This window comes from Mytilus edulis, chromosome 4 (assembly GCF_963676685.1).
Source record: "Mytilus edulis chromosome 4, xbMytEdul2.2, whole genome shotgun sequence".
Classification (NCBI taxonomy): domain Eukaryota; kingdom Metazoa; phylum Mollusca; class Bivalvia; order Mytilida; family Mytilidae; genus Mytilus; species Mytilus edulis.
The window spans coordinates 85,259,630-85,278,290 of NC_092347.1; the positions used below are offsets into that span (position 1 = coordinate 85,259,630).

At 30.8% G+C, this 18,661-nt stretch overlaps 2 protein-coding genes across 3 annotated transcripts; one reads left to right on the forward strand and one right to left on the reverse strand.

Moving 5' to 3' along the window:
* On the reverse strand, positions 1-6,327 carry LOC139520833 (protein FAM221B-like). The gene is made up of 8 exons (XM_071313811.1): positions 6,221-6,327; positions 5,198-5,281; positions 4,617-4,779; positions 3,774-3,914; positions 3,415-3,525; positions 2,718-2,921; positions 2,213-2,332; positions 1-1,630 (listed from the first exon to the last, which is right to left on the reverse strand). The coding sequence occupies exons 2-8, from the start codon at positions 5,243-5,245 to the stop codon at positions 1,434-1,436; spliced, it is 984 nt and encodes a 327-aa protein (XP_071169912.1). The 5' UTR covers positions 5,246-5,281; positions 6,221-6,327; the 3' UTR covers positions 1-1,433.
* A 171-nt stretch (positions 6,328-6,498) lies between these two features.
* LOC139520847 (eukaryotic translation initiation factor 3 subunit J-A-like) lies at positions 6,499-17,982 on the forward strand. 2 transcript variants are annotated; one of them, XR_011663964.1, is made up of 10 exons: positions 6,499-6,573; positions 6,665-6,741; positions 7,271-7,325; positions 9,124-9,209; positions 9,966-10,074; positions 12,504-12,604; positions 14,522-14,579; positions 15,266-15,339; positions 16,070-16,650; positions 16,944-17,982. XR_011663964.1 is itself a non-coding variant. In XM_071313838.1 (9 exons), the coding sequence occupies exons 1-9, from the start codon at positions 6,558-6,560 to the stop codon at positions 16,196-16,198; spliced, it is 705 nt and encodes a 234-aa protein (XP_071169939.1). In that variant the 5' UTR covers positions 6,499-6,557; the 3' UTR covers positions 16,199-17,982. The 2 variants fall into 2 exon arrangements, 1 of the variants encoding a protein (XP_071169939.1); XM_071313838.1 differs by having other exon boundaries at positions 16,070-17,982.
* The last annotated feature ends 679 nt before the right edge of the window (positions 17,983-18,661 follow it).

Here is an 18,661-nt window from a genome sequence, read left to right on the forward strand (position 1 = left end):
TTTTTTTCAAAGATTTTAATAAAAAATGTAAATAACTACTTTAATAATAACAATGTAAAATCTGTATAAAGATAATAAAGCAGTGTTTTGCAGTGAATAAATATTATGTGTATTTAACACACAAGTTGCATGTGTAATGTTTCAAACTTTAAAAAAATGGAAGCTGAATTTTGACACTTTTCTGCATGAAACATTCCTGAGAGATAATGTTTAAAGTTTGAAAAAAACAACAGCACAATAAAAGGATCAGTTCTTTCAAAAATGTTGACTATTAAGGAAAAGACTTTAACCGGATATAATTTGTAAGATTATGATCTGTATAAAAATTCATCAAATCAGATTTTAATATAAAATCTCAGAATTGCACTTAAAAGATTTGACAGGGGAAATAATAGCATAGTAAACATAAAAAATTAATAAATAAAAAGCATGTGCATGAAATAAATGTATATACCTGACAAATATAATTGTCAAGTACTCAAAGATATATAGGTGCTCAATATACAACTACTTTAAAACAAGAAAGCTCTATAATGAGTTTAAAATATCACAGATTTGGCAAGACATCTATCACAGAATATAATATCACATTTAAACAACCTAAATGTCATGAACGAATTTAATTTTTAGGTATATGTTTTTCAGCCAGTTGAAGATTTATATTTAAAGATCATATTGTTATTTGTTATGTTATAAATGACATAAAATCAAACATTTTAGGATCTTCTGCAAAGAAACAGATTCAACAAGTAAACGAAGTATAATTATGGTCTTTTCAATTGTTTATATTATACTAAATAATATAGTTCAACTTATGGGTTGATAATCATTCTGTCTGGAAAAAATACAGATACTTAGAATTGTATAAACACAGAACCAAAAAAATAACAAGATTAGAGTTAACATTTGAAATAAAATAATAACATTAGATCAGATCCTTACATTCATGAACAATATAAAGATTACATAGACAATTTTCACCGACATTTTCTCAATTTTCTATAAACGATACAATACTTCAAGAGAAATAGTCAATATTTTATCTATAAACGATATAATACGTCAAGAGAAATAGTTAATATTTTATCAGCTTATGTTCACCTAGTTACCACTCAGGACCAATAGTTTTGTATTGTTCTGCAGACATCACAGACAAATCACTTTGTAGAAATCATTTTTTTCTATTGTGTTTCCCTAAGGAATAAATGATTTTAGTTCTTAAAATCATTATTTTTTTATAAGGATAACATTGAAAATTGTTACACTCCTTACTTTCTGTCTTCCCTCTCATTAAAAAGGAATTAATACTATTAGCAAGGTTTTGGTTTTAAACTTATATTATTTCCATAAATTTGTTCATTTTTGAGATTCAGCAGTTGCCTTCTACCTGTTACATAGGACAAAAAACAGTTTGCAATTAATCTTAATATAAATCAATCATAGACAGGTTTAAATCCACTTTTATTTCCGCCAAAGTTCACTGGTGTATCGTTTCCCATTGGTCTATTGGATTGTGGTATTGACCCTTCACCTTGGGTCAAGGCTAAATATTTAGAATCATCATTTTCATCTCCTGTCAGAGCTATATTTCTCAGATCTGGCATTTCAGCAAATGGTATATAGTCAGTTCCTGTAAATATATATAATCATAATTAATAGAAAGTGATAAAAAAGAACACTTTAGGCTCAGAATGATAAAAAATATGGTGTTTTTCATATTTACAGAATGGAATTCCATTCTATTAAAAAATAAATGGTATTTATTTTCTGTAAACTTAGTTATTTCATTGACTTTTTGTTCGTGACTAAGATTTTAGCAGACTGTTACAATGCATTTTTTCAGTTAGTATTAAACTAAAAAAAATCAGGTTAAACTTAAAAATATTGCAAAAACTCAACCTATTATGGTATATTTCAATACTATTATATGATATCGTTAATGTATTTATTGTGTGTCTTGCATGCAAATGTATAGTTATGTTATTATAAATGTATAATTATTATCCTAGTGTAGCAACATACATGTGCCTAAGTTGTAATAAATTGTTGTGTCTTGTCTTGAAATTTTTCATCTCGTATAAGAGGAGATCAAAGTTTGACACATTCAGTACAATTTATATTTGCATTATTTTTTCTAAATTCAAACATGGCTTAAATGAATTTCAACTGAAAATTAGTTGGTTTGCAGTTAGTCTCAAAATAGAATACTGACCAACAGGAAGCCCATCTTGTCTTCTGATATCTTCTGTTTCAAAGAAAGTGTCATGTCTCTCCCAATGGTTATCACAAGCAGCACACAGAAAGTTAGAATCAAAATGGCCACAAGAACATCCTGAAAAAGTAGTGTGCTTAAAATCTTATAAATATGACTATACTCATACTGCACAGTATAGTTGTTAAGAGGATATCATACTACACTAGAAAACAGACTTACCAGTATAACAATTGTATGGTTCGATAATTGCCACAATACAAAAAAATAGAAGTTCAGATGTATGGATGTACCATGAAAGATTTATATATAAAAAATGGAAGATGTGGTATGATTGCGAATGAGACAACTCTCCACTAGATAACTAGTGAAACAGAAGTTTGAATCATGAAAGATTTACCCATCTTCTCAACACATGCAGAGTTGTTCTTATCTTTATTAAGGTACATAAGAAAACCTAAATTACTTTTAGAATGTTAAATCCTCAGTCAGTATTGGAACAAACCTCTAGATCTACATCTTCTCATCCCTGTTGGTTCATGTTCTTCATGTGTGTGTTTACAACGACATTTAGCTCTCCATGTACTAGGATCAAAATCTCTTCTACGTTGATGCCAGAATTCGCCTACATCCTCAGGACGTGAAGGAATCCAAGCAAAACCTTTACACTTACACCCCCCTTGTCGACATGGTACCTGTACACTCTTTCCTAAAACATTAGAAGTAAAATAAAGAGTAAGAAGGTATGGTATACACGTAGGTCGCTGATGGTACAAACACAGGTCACTGTAATAATGTTTTATGCTAATGTAAATATGAACAGTAACAATGAAGTGCAAAAAGATCAAGTTCACTTTCGGCAAAATATGGCCTTGAATTTAAAGATTATAACTTTGTATGTTACAATGTGATGTAAGAAAAAAAAACCCATTCTTTCATTTTCAGGTTTTCTTAATTAAATAAATTTCAATATTTGATTATTTGCCATGCTCCAGGAAAATTTCATTTGTATATTCTTCAAATTAACAAATATAAGAAATTATTCACGAATAATGATACAGTTGTAGATATTTTGTACATAGATAATACTTTAGCTCAAGTGTTATATAATGCAAAATTAAAAAATAACATGAATTTGATCCTTCTGGTAACTTGAGTTTTCTATTTCAACTCTAATTGTAAATACATATTATACATCATACCTGTGTAATTTGCATGTCCATTTAACAGATGACCACAGAAACATTTGGAATAATCATTTACCCTTTGACAATCATGTTTAAACTCTGGACATCTCCATCCAATATAGATTCCTGAATTAAATCAAATTCAAAATTTTAAGGATTAAATGAATAAAACAAATTTTTTTTATTTTTTTTTATTTTTTATTTTTTTATAAAGTTTTTGCAGATCAAGCCACTACCTGCCTGCTTGAATGAAATTACCTATTTAAGTGACATTACTTAAAAGAACTATAATTCTAAATCAGATTCACCACAATGACCAAAAAAACCAAGAAATAATCCATAAAATAAAATAAGGGAGATAATTCTGATTTTACCTGTTTTCTGAGCAGTTAAGGCAGCTTCAACTTCTGGATCAAATAACTTCTTTAGTCTCGGAGCAAAATCTTGATTCATGGCTCTGGCAAATGATACAACATCATAGTTCTTGGCTGGTTCTATTTTTCTCATGGTATATCCTAGAAACAATCAAGAGTGATTGGTATTTAATAATAAATGTGAATTTGATGTAAATATGGTTTGTCATAAGCAAGTTTTCCCCAGAATTAATTAAGTCAATTAGGGGAGATAATTTCATAGTCACAGCTATATTCATAAAAGCCTCAATAATGTTTTTTTTAATAATTCTTTGTTACTAGTGGCATCTATTTCTTGAAATTTTTGGGTTGGTTTAATAGACTAACAAAGTATCAAAACAGAAACTTTGGTATGGATAACGTTGATAAGAAAGCTAGCTCAAATCTTAACAAATGATAAGTGTAAGCATATTTGATTTTAGATTTATTCAATTTAAATACATATACATTAGTTGGCATGAAAATATTATAAAAGTTGAATCGTCACTAAGACCAAAACGAGGACCCGGAAACAAGTTTCCAGCTTATATCATTCCTTTTCACTTATAACTGATTACACAAATATACCTACAAAATACACAGAAGTTTCAAAGCTATTTAATACTCTCTGACATCAAAGTTGGAGTATTATTATGATAGTTATATTTTCTTTGTCATTTCTCATATAAACATGGAGTCCAAATACTACTAAGCAATCAACAGATACTAAAAAGCAATGTTTATATCATCTAAATTTGTATTTCTTACCAGATATTGTTTATTTACAAGATACAATGTAAAATGATTTAAACAAACAAATTTTACCTTCAGGAACTAACATTCCATCTTGTTTTTTCATGGCAATAGGTTGCATGCCTCGTGGTAATACTGCTTTTCCTCTTCCTGAAGGAGCTCCCCTTCCTGCAGGAGAACCTCTACCTGAAGGAGCTCCCCTTCCTGCTGGAGAAGCTCTACCTGCACCTATTGTCTGTAATATAAGGACATCATGTCTTAAAAAGGGAGATAATATTAATATACATTTTAACACTGTCTAGTGTCTGGTATGAATAGTTTCAAAGTATTATAATTTCAAGTTTGTGCTTATGGTTTTTTTTTCTCAAATAATAATGCTCCTTAACATCAGTTAAACAATTTTAAGTATTGCTTTCCATAATTTAAGAATTTAAGGATTATTTATTCAAATTAATAAATTAATAATTCCTTTGATTTGTCCCAGATGCTCGATCTACTGCATCAAAACAATCTGCTTCCAAGTTCAATTGATCCATTAAATTCCATTTAAAAACATCAGGGCCAACAAATATTATTAAACTAGTAATTGGAAGTCATTAAATATCAGATAAAGACTTGCTGTGAAGTACTGAGTTTAACTTCATATGCATTACCTGTTTTGGCTTAGTACCAGTTGTTTTTGGGACTGGTTGTTTACTCATACTATACTTCTATTAATTACTGTAAAATAATACAACCTGAAAACAAATTTGACATATCAGATTAAATGTATGTGAATTACTCTAAACTAATACAACCTGAAAACAGATTTGACATATATCAGATTAAATGTATGTGAATTTCTGTAAACTAATACAACCTGAAAACAAATTTAAAATATCAGATTATATAAAACTGTGGACTGGTATTAAATTCCACTGAGTAATGGTGTACAGAAAAAATGAAAATTTATATGTATCTTTTTTGGTAGAAATGTGTCTGAAAGTGAAACGGTGCGGGTTTCTGATGGTATGAGGATAGCAGAATGGATTGCTACGATTTGGTGTACTATTTTGTAGAACATTATCAATCTTGTGCATAATCTTCTTTCCTGTAGTGTGGGCCAGTTTAGTGAGTTTATCATGTCTGTAGTACTACTGATGTTATGGTACCTGTTACAGACATATCTGGCAGCTCGTCTTTGGACCATCTCAATTTTAGAGGTTTGTTTAACTACTGTGTGAGGGTCCCATACTGAACATGAATATTCAAGCTTAGAACGAACCAGTGCCAGATATACCTGGGTTTTGATGTTCTGGCATGATGTTTTTAAATTTCTTTTTAAGATTTGTTACCATTAGCTATAATGTTGTCTGTATGTTTTGACCATTTTAAGTTTGCTTGTAGTGTAATGCCTCAATATTTACTTTAAAGTGTATAAGATTAATTCCCTGTTAGATATACTATAGTCAGGGTTACAAGTAACTAGTCCCTTACTATAAATTTAAAGTATGGCCAAAACGACTAAGGAGGAACCGGATCTATGGCCGAAACGTCTTGAGTCCATCCATTAAAATTTAATGAACCTGGACCATTTTTTTGTTATTGTTTTTCTGTAGATTCATTAACCAAATATACTGACAAGGGTAGCAATTATATAAACTTTATCGTAAAAGTGAAATGAAAATATGTCATACTCTTATTGATTCTGTATATGTTTTTAAACAGGAATAAATATTAAGCGACTTAGTCACTTCTTCAGTTTGTCATCCATTTGTAAACAAAGCAGTCACGCACCTTGGATATTCTGGTTTCCTGTCAGCGTGAAGTAATTTATCCTTTCAGAATTCTATTTTCGTGAAACCAGTTTAAAATAATTAAATAAATATTTTTCAAAATAATGTATTGAAATAATTTTAAGATTATACGAAAAATATCAAATAATATTGTAACTCATAAGAATTATTTTATTACCTCCAAAGAAATTGCATTCCCGCGCAAATAATTTCTATTTTTAGTTTCTAGAACTTCAAGATGTCTGACGCATGGGGTAAACATGTGGAGAACATATTTATGACTTACTAAGTTCTTAATTACAATTTTAAATGAATTTTATGATTTATTTATTTCATATTTTGTAGATGCCGATGATTTTGAGCCAGAAGTACCTGTGAAGACAACGGATCAGTGGGAAGGGGAGGATGAAGATGATGTCAAGGTTTATACGATTTTTTTTACCAAATTACATGGTTTTCTTCATTCTTTGTTTAGAAGACAATTAAACGTAGTCGTGATTTGGAATCTTAATTTAACATATTAAATCTATTGCTCATCATTACTGGATCCTTCCTGGATCAATCCTTTACACGTGACAGCTGTTTCATTTTGCCTATACTCGCTGTCAGCTGAAATTCGTAGCGGTTATCGGTTAAAATAATCTTAACTATCAATCGTGTTCACTTGAGATATAGTTTTTCACATTCCATTCATAAATCGCGAAAAGAAAAACCACCTACCTTTGAAGTGATCACACTGTAATAATCCTGGGATATTTTCTTAAGGGATTCTGATATATGATTAACCAGCTGTTCCTAATTAAATTTCAAATGTGACATATGAAATATTTAGAATGACAAATGGTTTCCTTTTGGGTGTTGGTCAGAAAAAAAATGACAATTAAAATGTTCTTATCTGGTAATTGTATAAGTTATAATGCGCTCAATACAAATTAAAACTTTTGTTTACAGGATAATTGGGAGGATGACGATGATGAAGAAAAGAAGACAGAAGAAAAAGATCAGGGTATGTTGATTTGTCCTATTAATAAAAATACACACTGTAGCCAATTTGAACTGCACTATGGTCATTTAAAAAAACGGGATAATGCATGCCTATGAGAAAATGAACTTAAAATTATTAAATTAAAGGATAAGGCCACACCAATTTAATCTTGTTCGACGGACCCGCCCGCTCCTATTTTTTTCAAAACAGATTTTTATTATTTTTATTATATTCTTGCTTCCTGCATCCGGAAATGTAATCATGTCCATTTCCCATACCGTTTTTTTTTTGTAAATATTATAAAAAGATCTCAACATTTGTTTTTAAAATCATAGTATAACCTTTATATAACGATTTTAAACCTATAAGCACCTCACGACACTAAATATCTGTGAGAATATTTGTTTCAAGCGGGAGTGCTCCGATATAAATATATAACAGTGGAAACACCTGTACAGAACAAAACATTGGTTTCTTTCCCCCAGACTTATATTCCCTATCAAAAAATGTTCGTAGTTAAAATAAAGTACAAAGAACTTCTGAAGGATTTGCCTTCAACTGCAATTATAATGTATGCTGACGGTCATACCTGCTGCAGGTTTGTGCACTGGTCCTGATTGATTCAGGGACCTGTCGTTCAGCAGTTATCGTTTGTTGGTGTGGTTCATTGGTATTTTCCCGTTTGGAAATATAAATTAGATCGTTGGTTTTCCTGTTCGAATTGTGTACAATACTAAGTTGTGGTCCCTTATACCTTGCTGTTTGGTCTGGATCAAATCTCTGTGTAAAAGGCCGTACTTTGACCTATGTTTGTTATTATCAGGTAATCCCTCAGACAAGGACCTTGAAGGGGTCATTTAACCATGTTTACTGTTGTAGAAAAGAAAACAGAAATACTAAAGATTTTTATAGTGCATCTATACAAAACTGTATAGTGCTACTATACAAAACCTTTGAAACTTTAGAATTTTTTTACTCAAAAAGAGGAGAAATACATTATATTTTAAACGACTTTTAAAAGAGAGGTCCACTTATTTTAAATAATATAAAACTGTTAAATTTTTGGACATGTTTTGACCATTTAATACCATATAGATATTATAGTTCTTTGGGAAAATATTACCCCTTTTGTACTCAAAGTGTTTTTACAAAATAAATATATTATAACTTATATTGACCCCTCATAAAAGGGATATTCATAACATTAAGGGGTTGTTCTGAACCTGATTATGACTTGGATGGAGAATTGTCTCATTGTCAGTCACACATACATAGACCAGATTTAATTATTCAATTATTTCTTGTTGAACAGGGAAAAAATACTTCATAAATTAAAGATATGTCAAGGTACAAGTGATAAATCAAGTTTTAATATAGTCAAAACCTACTATTTTATGTTTACAAAAAAAAATTATAATCGCTCGCCTTTACTTTTTAAGCTTCGCCTCAAAAATTTGCAAATTAAATATTTTTTTATTAAAATTTTCAAATTGCTCGCTCGCCCCAATTTTTGGAGTTCAAAAATCTGTAGAACAAGAAATTAAATTGGTGTGGCCTAACAGAAAAATATGGGATAGTACAAACCACCAATGCCTGACTGAAGAAAAAAATAGACAAATCAACACATGATCCAGTTCTTGTTACAAAATAGAACAAGTCTTATATGTGCATGAACCACAACCATCACATTGTTTTCCATCAAAAACCTTATCTAGAGATAGTGAACTAGATTGAATCTACAATAAGCACAGAAATGTGAAACCCCTGTAAAAAGCTAGGAAATTAGAATTTTTCTGATATAATACATCATTTCTTTCAGAAGGGAAGCCTTTTCAGAGAAAGAAAAAGAAATTAGCTGACAGAATAGCAGAAAAACAAGCTGCCAAACTTGCTGCAGAAGAAGCTGTAATTTTAACTTATTTCTCTTTATTTAATGGCCATTTATATATTGTTTGGCCAAATTGTAACAGTAAATTACAGTCTGGTTGATACTCTAAACAGTGTCTTCCAAGTTGCTTGATCAATAATTAGAACTTGTCACACATTTCAGAACTTTCTGATAGGTACCTACTACCTGTTAGCCCATACTTTAAATTTTAATATTGTTACTAACCTGTGTTTAGTTATAAAATCTCTGTAAGATACCTATTTCCTTTCTTCTGATAGTTTGAAATGCAATACATGGTAAGCATAGCACAATAACAGGTTTATTCTTATAACTTTTGCAATAGTAAAGACACATTTTCACTAAACATGACTAGAACAAAATATTGTATTGGCCTGCCAATTATTGCATCATATGGTCATTTGAAAAACAATTTCTTGTAAAAACTTTATATAGAAAGCTAGATATTGTGAAAAATGTATACCAAGATGTGGTTATGTTTTTTTTAGTTGATTAATGACCATTCAGCTGAAATAATTTTATACACCTTTTCTAAGTGTCTTGCTCAACACTATCAAAAAGGGTAGGCAGGCAAACCATTAACTGAAGAAATAGGATTTTTTTTTGGTATAAATCTAATAGTGTAAAGTTATAGATGAAAAATTTAAAATATTTTTAAGAAACTTCCGATTTCAGTTTCCTCAAACTTTCAAGTTTAAAATCAGTGTTAAATAATGCTTTGTAGTGATGATTTTATGGGTACATGTTAATTTCAGGAACAAGAAAAAAATAGGAAATTAACACCAGAAGAGGAAATTGCAGATAAATTGAAAAAGCAGCGATTACAAGAAGAATCAGATTTACAGTTAGCAAAAGAAGCTTTTGGTAATTATTTTAGAGGCTAGAAGGCTTCACGTCTAACAGATTATACGTTTTTTCTCAAATAAGTTGTTGTAGGTTAGAGTGTCTGACTTTGACAATTTAATCATTTTTGCTTTGTACTCAACAGGAGGGAACATCTTATTTGATAGAAAACAAATAACATTCAAGGCAATGTATGTAAAGAAAAGATATCCACTTTTCATCTTGTTGATCTCCCCGGAAAAAATATATGGCAGGAGCACATTGTCATGGCTTTGATATCTTTACCTCTTTAGGTTCTGAATCAAATGTTTACCAGATATTAACTTTCGCATGTCTTACTCAAACGGGAATGGTTGGACGATATTGGAAAGAGGAAGTTGTCTATAAATGGATTGAGATTAAGTTTGCTGTTAATACTAAAAATGAAAAGAAAGATTTCAGATGATTAATTGAGTTGCTATTGTTTGATTAACATGAAAGTTTTATACAAAAGCAAAGGGAAAGGAAGAACCTATTTATTTTCAGATCAGTAGGTCAAATGTCAATGTCATGGATGCTAAAATAGACAACATACAAGCTTACTGGTTATGTAATCAAATGTAAAAGTTTAAAAAATAAGACAATTCATGGTATGAAATTTCATCATAATCTTGATTTTTGGATAAAATCTGTACTTTGTCCCCCATAATTGGTTGGTTAGTGGAGGTCAATTGAAACCATTCTCCAATTTTAATACTTGCTTCAAAAAGGTGATATATGATGCATATGTTGGAAAATCCATCTGTGGTTTCCAGGTCATAATGAAAGTACCAGTTTGCTTATCTTAAAATTTTTAATATTGCTGTGGAAGATATAATACACATCAATTTAATAATTTGATTTTTTCAGTTTTGGTATTGACTGAAAATTTATTTTTATGTCAGTGTTGGAGGGCCGAGTGGTAATAGTTTTTCATCTATTGTGCTCATTTGCCTGTCAATACAGACTTTTTGTTGGGAGCTTGCTCTTGTCAAGGTGTGTTGACTTCAGGCTTATTTGACTAGGGTGACTAGTGTTCCTGCCAAAGACTATGGTTCTTGTTACCCTGGCTTCCTCCGTCAATATAAATTCATGGCCATCAAGTAGCTTGTGCTGAAAATTACGTTGATCAACAATCAGTTATGCAAGTTAAGGTATCTGTGGTCACTAGATTTATTAATAAAATTGAGAATGGAAATGGGGAATGTGTCAAAGAGACAACAACCCGACCAAATAAAAAACAACAGCAGAGGGTCACCAACAGGTCTTCAATGTAGCGAGAAATTCCCGCACCCGGAGGCGTCCTTCAGCTGGCCCCTAAACAAATATATACTAGTCCAGTGATAATGAACGCCATACTAATTTCCAAATTGTACACAAGAAACTAAAATTGAAATAATACAAGACTAACATAGGCCAGAGGCTCCTGACTTGGGACAGGCGCAAAAATGCGGCGGGGTTAAACATGTTTGTGAGATCTCAACCCTCCCCCTATACCTCTAACCAATGTAGTAAAGTAAACTCATAACAATATGCACATTAAAATTCAGTTCAAGAGAAATCCGAGTCTGATGTCAGAAGATGTAACCAAAGAAAATAAACAAAATGACAATAATACATAAATAACAACAGACTACTAGCACTTAACTGACATGCCAGCTCGAGACTTCAACTAAACTGACTGAAAGATTATGATTTCATCATATGAACATCAGGCACAATCCTTCCCGTTAGGGGTTTAGTATCATACCATCATAACATATATGAGAAGAACATAACCCGTGTCATGCCAACAACTGTTTTTAGAATAAATGTGTTTAGTTCCGATGCAAAGACCTTATCAGTGACTCAATATTAACGCCAAAATATGCAATCTTTAATGACTTGACAACAGTATCGTAATTATATCCCTTCTTAATAAGTCTATTCAAAGGTTTTGTAAGTTTCTGAGGTGAATACTGACACCTTTGTGCTTTATAAAGAATATTACCATAAAAAATTGGATGTGAAATACCTGAATGATTAGAAGTCTGCATGTTGAGCTATATTTACGAATGATGTCTTTATACCGATGGTAAAATTTAGTAAATGTTTTGACTAGTTTGTGATATCGAAAACCCTGGTGTAATAATTTTTCAGTAATACATAAATTTCTCTCGTTAAAATGGAAAACATTGTTACATACACGAGCGAATCGTACAAGTTGAGATATATAAACACCGTAAGATGGTGACAAGGGAACGTCACCATCTAAAAACGGATAATTAACGATAGGAAATGAAAAATCATCCCTTTTATCATAAATTTTAGTATTCAGCTTTCCATTAGTGATATAGATATCAAGATCGAGAAAAGGGCAGTGGTCATTGTTAGTTCAAACTATTCAAATTTCTAAATTCCATTTTTAATTGTGTGTATATTTTGCATTTTAGGTATTAATAAAGGTTCAGGTATAGATGGAATGTTCCCAGAAGATGAAGAAAGTTTTGACAAGTTTGGTGAAGCTATAAAAAATAAAATTACAACTTTTGAAGTAAGAATATGATATTTATAACAGTTGTTTCAAACTTATTTTACATTATTTTAAAAGTATGTTTACTCATACTGTGTACAATGGTTATGAAAAATGTTGTTTCATAATGATGCCATTTAAAGTTGATATAATTAAAAGCCAAGTTGCAAAATCAATCAGTTATTTAAAAGTATTATTTAAATTTTAAGACGCCAGTCTGCATGTATGTAGGGCTCAAATCTATGGTAGGTTCCAAATATATGGCAGATTCCTAATCTATGGCAAATATGACATGTCATCCCAAATCTATGGCAGATTTTTTACAATCCTAAATCTATGGCAAGTTTTGTAATTTCCTAATCTATGTCGGATTTTTGCTGTTTCCAAATCTATGGTAAATTTTGTGCAAATGGAAAACAATGCAGTACATATACGACCAATGACTTGTCTTTAACAAATGGAAATATATAACAACGGAAGAATGTGTATAAACATTTGTGAAAATAAACATTCTACAATAGTCCACCAAATCATAACATAAACATAAAACTTTGTTAATTAAGGATGATTCAAAAACCTTAATACAAACTTCAAGATCATGAAATGATGTGTCCCTTAAAAATAAGCATTTTCTTATCTGTGCATTGTGCATGTGTAACCGATTCATCATACAAACTAGTAAATCCCTTAGCAAAAGAAAAAGACACCAAGTACTGATCCGAGAGTACTCGCAGTTACTAACAGCTAGTTCAAAGCCACTAACAAAAAACAACTATGCAGCTAAGACTAAATAGTTATTTCATTCTTATGACATCTTTTTATTTGATGATGATGATTTAAATCTAATTTGTATCCGGTAATTTGATCTGTCACTTTATAAACTTTGCCGGCAGTAGACGATGAAATATTTTCGATAACTCCAGTTTCCTAAAATATATTGTACTGAAAACAGCAGTGCCTTTATTCATCGCGGGATTCGGCCTGTACATCACATTTTGTCCCTCTTCCGGATTAAAGGTCATATCTTCCTTTAAACCATCCGCAAATTGTTGTCAAGGGAAATACCTTCATCTGAAATGGTGTTCTAATTTATTGGTTCCGCCACCGTTAGCGGCGGCAACGATGTGATATGGCGTTGTTCAATTAAGATGTTATATGTAACAGTTACTCTTTCCCTCGGAAATTATGCAAGTTAAAGATCTGCCATAGATTTGGAGAAAACAAAAATCAGCCATAGATTTGAGTAGTTTGGCGTTTGTAACGTCACATTTGCCATAGATTTGGATCCCGCAATAGATTTGAGTCCTACAGTGTGAGCCAAGGCTCTGTGTTAAAGGCCGTACATTGACCTATAATGGTTTACTTTTATAAATTGTGATTTGGATTGAGAGTTGTCTCATTGGCACTCGCACCACAACTTCCTATATCTGTATATATATTGAAAACCATAATTGCATTAAAATTAACTTATTTAGATAGGCCTTAAGGGTTTCAATTGGATTTCATATTTTTCATGTTAGGCGTTTTATAGCGACTATACAATATGTGTTTTTCTCATTGTTGAAGGCAGAACAGTTGCCTATAATAAATTGCTTACATCAACTTTGTGGATAGTTGTCTCACTGGCAATCATACCACCTCACCTTATTTTGATACTAAGTTTACATTATTTGTCAGCAGACACAATCAGTAGTCTAAAACACATATGTTGCATCATCACAAAACCCATACATATCACAAAATGGATGGCTTTCTGTAGCTCATTTTTGAGGGGAATTTAAATTTTTCTGCTCCTGTATTTTCTGTTTACATTCCTTAAAATACAACAAGAAAACGATTTCAAAAGAATCTCTGACAGTATTTTAATCTGAAAAAGTATATATCATGTGTTTGGTTTCTTGAGTAATATGCTTTAAGTGATATCTTTTTATTTTTCAGAAATCGAAACATTACTGTTCATTTTTAGAAAAACTCTTCACAGATTTAGTAGTTAGTTGTAAGTATTTATAAATTTCTGTAGTCATTGCTTAGTTAGGGACGACATCAAAAGTTCAATGTGGGATAAAAAACTTAATTCACATAGTTTTTTCACTTACCCCACCCCCCACCCCCTCTTAACTTAATTTGGGAAAAATTGATGAACCTATATGGATATATGTAAAATCGATTTTGGATTAACAAAACTTGCAGCAATGTTGACCCCCCACCCCCAAACTATTTGATTTAAGTTTTTTATTCTGCATCGATCTTTTGATGTCGTCCCTTAGGGAAAAGTGGAAAAAAAGTTTTTGAGTTGAAGAAAATAGGCATTTAAAATTAACTGACACCAATCTGGTGTTGAGATCTTCAGGTTTTCTTGGACTGCTTTCAGCAATTTTAATACTCATTGAAAGTTTATGTTGTGATCACTTTAAAATAAAACTTGCCTTTTTTTATAATGATTTTAGACTTAGAAATATAGGCCATTGGCATACATTTATTCATCTGACAGTTTGTCAAATGCTCGCACAGTGTCAATTGATATTGTTAATATCAGCATTTGAATATATATAATCAGTGCTGATCAACTATTTTTTAAGATGCATGTTTAAAGTGTCAGTTCTACTAAAATTTGCCTTAAAAATGCACTTAATTCTATTTATAATGTGAAATTTATAAACAGTTGAATATGTTATTTTTCAGTGGAAGCTGAAGACTGTAGAAAATTGGGACAAAATTTAACAAATATATACCATGAAAAACAGAAAATAGCAAAGGTTAGAACTAAATTTATTAAATTAAAAATATATATATATTCATAGGCCACTAAGTACAGAAAAAGTATGAAAGAAAGCTCTAAGTTGGACAAATATAACACACACATGATACCACGAAAAACAAACATGCAATGGTTGGTACTTAATAAATAGGTGGTCAAATCAATTAGAGAATATCACATGGCTATTTTGATAGCTCACCTGTATCAACCAATACGAAAATATCACTAAATGAGATCTATCAACAAGCATTGCATGGCAATACATAGTCCCTTACCAGTTGAAAATTCATTGTTCAGGAATACAATTTTAACTTGATTTCCATAACTTGTCATTGTGTAAAACTAAACAAATATCACATCAATATCTTTAAGCATGACTGAGACATCAGACCAAATCAAAATTCAAGGTTAAATCTGTAACTGGTCATGGTAAAATAAAAAATACTCCTTCAAGAACAGAGGAAAAAAAATGGAACACTGATTTGCCTGACAGACTGAGTGCAACATAAAGTCCCTTTCGACTTCTTTTGTAGGGGACTAATAGGAAAGCATTGCTAATTCAATAAACAATTAAAAAAAAAAGGCTAACTTTTTACTAGGTGAGCCACTCAGACTCTTGTTACACTCTGAATTTATTATGGCTACAAAAAAAAATAAAAATAAATGAATGTTTTATATTTGAAGATATTAATTTGAGCAAAAATAAAAATATTTCATTCATATTTCAGGAATTGAATAAGAAAAAGAAGAAGAGTAAAATTACATTGAAATCAGAGAGAGACAATGACTTTAACGATTTAGCGGCGTCATCTAGTGGCAATTATGGTTACGATGATATAGATGATGATTTTATATAGAAGCTATCAAATAGTATGGTCCTACATCTGCCTTTCACTTATACTACACTACAGTAAAAATAAGGAGCCCAAAATGGAAAAATTACTTAATTTCATTGTAGGAAAATGTACTAAGATGTTCAAGGAATATCTAATTGTTCTTATTGCATGCTTTTTCTTGAGGGAGGGAAATCCATTTGTTTAAATTCAATTGTAAGATAAAATGTGTTTTGCTTCAATTGAACATTTGTTAATATATTGTAATTCATAAGACTTTTAGAAAAGTTTATGATGGTTACAAATTAAACTGAACTCCACATATGTACACATATACATTATGCATAACATTAATCTAACTTAAAATTATTTAAAAGCTTTAATGCTAAACTAGATTATATAAACTTGTGTGTTTAGGTAGCATTCACATAAGAGCTAAAGTCTAACCACTTTTAACAGTCTTAATCTTTTTTTATGCCCCACCTACGATAGTAGAGGAGCATTATGTTATCTGGTCTGTGGGTCCGTTCGTCCGTTTGTCTGTCCGTTCGTTCTTCCTGCTTCAGGTTAAAGTTTTTGGTCAGTAGTTTTTGATGAAGTTGAAGTCCAATAAACTTGAAACTTAGTACACATGTTTCTTATGATATGATCTTTTCTGATTTTAATGCCAAATAAGAGTTTTCACCCCAATTTCACGGTCCACTGAACATAGAAAATGATAGTGCGAGTGGGGCATCAGTGTACTTGGGACACATTTTTGTTTATCTAGACATGAGAACATTTTATTTTTGAACACAATGTTTTAATTTTCATGAGTTTTCATAATGGAGTTTCTTTTAAGATACATTTGCTATGACAAGCAAATATTCTTTTATAAACCTCAGATTTAATGAAAGCTGTTCTTTTTGCTAATGTAATCATAAATTTTTGTTACATATAAACAATATTTCATTTTCGTGGATGACTGGTTGGTGTGTTATATTTGCTAAAATGCTCTAAGATGTGTTTTTATGCCATGTCTTTTAATGATACTTTCTGGTCTGCCCATCTGTTGTTCAGACCTGGTTCAGGTTAAAGTTTACTATGAAGTTGTTGCATGGTGTCAAATGGACACATTATCTTGTTTATCAGTCATCAAGCAAAGTAATTGATCTTCAATTAAACAAATCTGACATATTGACAGAAAAGGTTAAAATTCTTTCATGTATTGTGAATATCAGTTTATTCTATGTTTTGTATTTAAATTTTTATCTTTTTTTTGTTTTGTGGAGGAGCTTATATGAAGCCCAAATTGATGATATTTCAAATTGTCTTGGATTCTTATTACGACAAAAAGGGAGACAATTCAATACTTCACTGATTTGTAAATAGAAATTATCTCCCTCAATCTCACATGTTTGATCTGACAATTATCATGTCGATTTTAGGGGAATCCTGTACAGACATTTGTTCTCCAGGAAAATTTCTTTTGTTAAAGCATGTAGCATGCATACTATAAGTAACAAATCAACTTAGCATTCAAACTTTTAACTAAATATTTGTTTTGTCTTTGTCTGTACACATTGAAGACAAGTATTTAATACATAGATTGACTTTCTGTTCCATGTTTTTTTTACATCAATTTAACTTTAACTTTTCACAAATTTTGTCATTGGTGAACCTAGTTTTTTTTTTGTATCTGCAAAATTCGTTTTATATAACATGTAGTTTAAAAAATACTATTGAAATAATGAAGTGCTTTGTCCATTATTATGATGTTATTTATTAATAAAAAAAGTTTCAAAACCAATAAACATATTTAAGAAAAATTGTATTTTCATTCACCATTAACCTTTGCACCAGGAAACCTTTGCTATATCAATTTAGTATCATTTCTCATATCACCAATGCTAGATAAAACATGGCTCTCTTTTGTTGTTATAAACGTTGATTTCCGAGCGTTCATAATTTATAAGTTAACAAGCATCTTTGTAGAAAATAACAGTAATGATTTATTCACACTACATGTATTATACAGACGTTACATAAAATACAAAAGACACAGCATACACTCCGACAGTACAAACACTCAGCCATCTTGTTCATCCGGCAACACATCTCTCCCTCTCACATCACTATCACACAATGTCAAAAATACGGGAAACAACTATAACACTGTTTTGCGAAATTATGGACATATAGACAAAGTCACAATCACAACAATGTCAGTAAACCTTGTCTTACACCACAAACAACATTACTGACAAATCACTCAAATACAAGTAACAATATTTCAACTTCAAGTTGAAGAAGATGATATACAAGCAATTTATGCATGCTTGTGTCTTGGTGCAAACTAATGTTTATTTGTCTTGATACACACTAGTTACCCAGGGCTGAAAATTCCTAAATTCCTTCAGACTGATGTGTATGTGAGCAATATAGTGTCAGACTGTGTTGTCATGAAAAAAAAATTGCAAATCCTTGAGTGTTCAAATAATTCCCGTG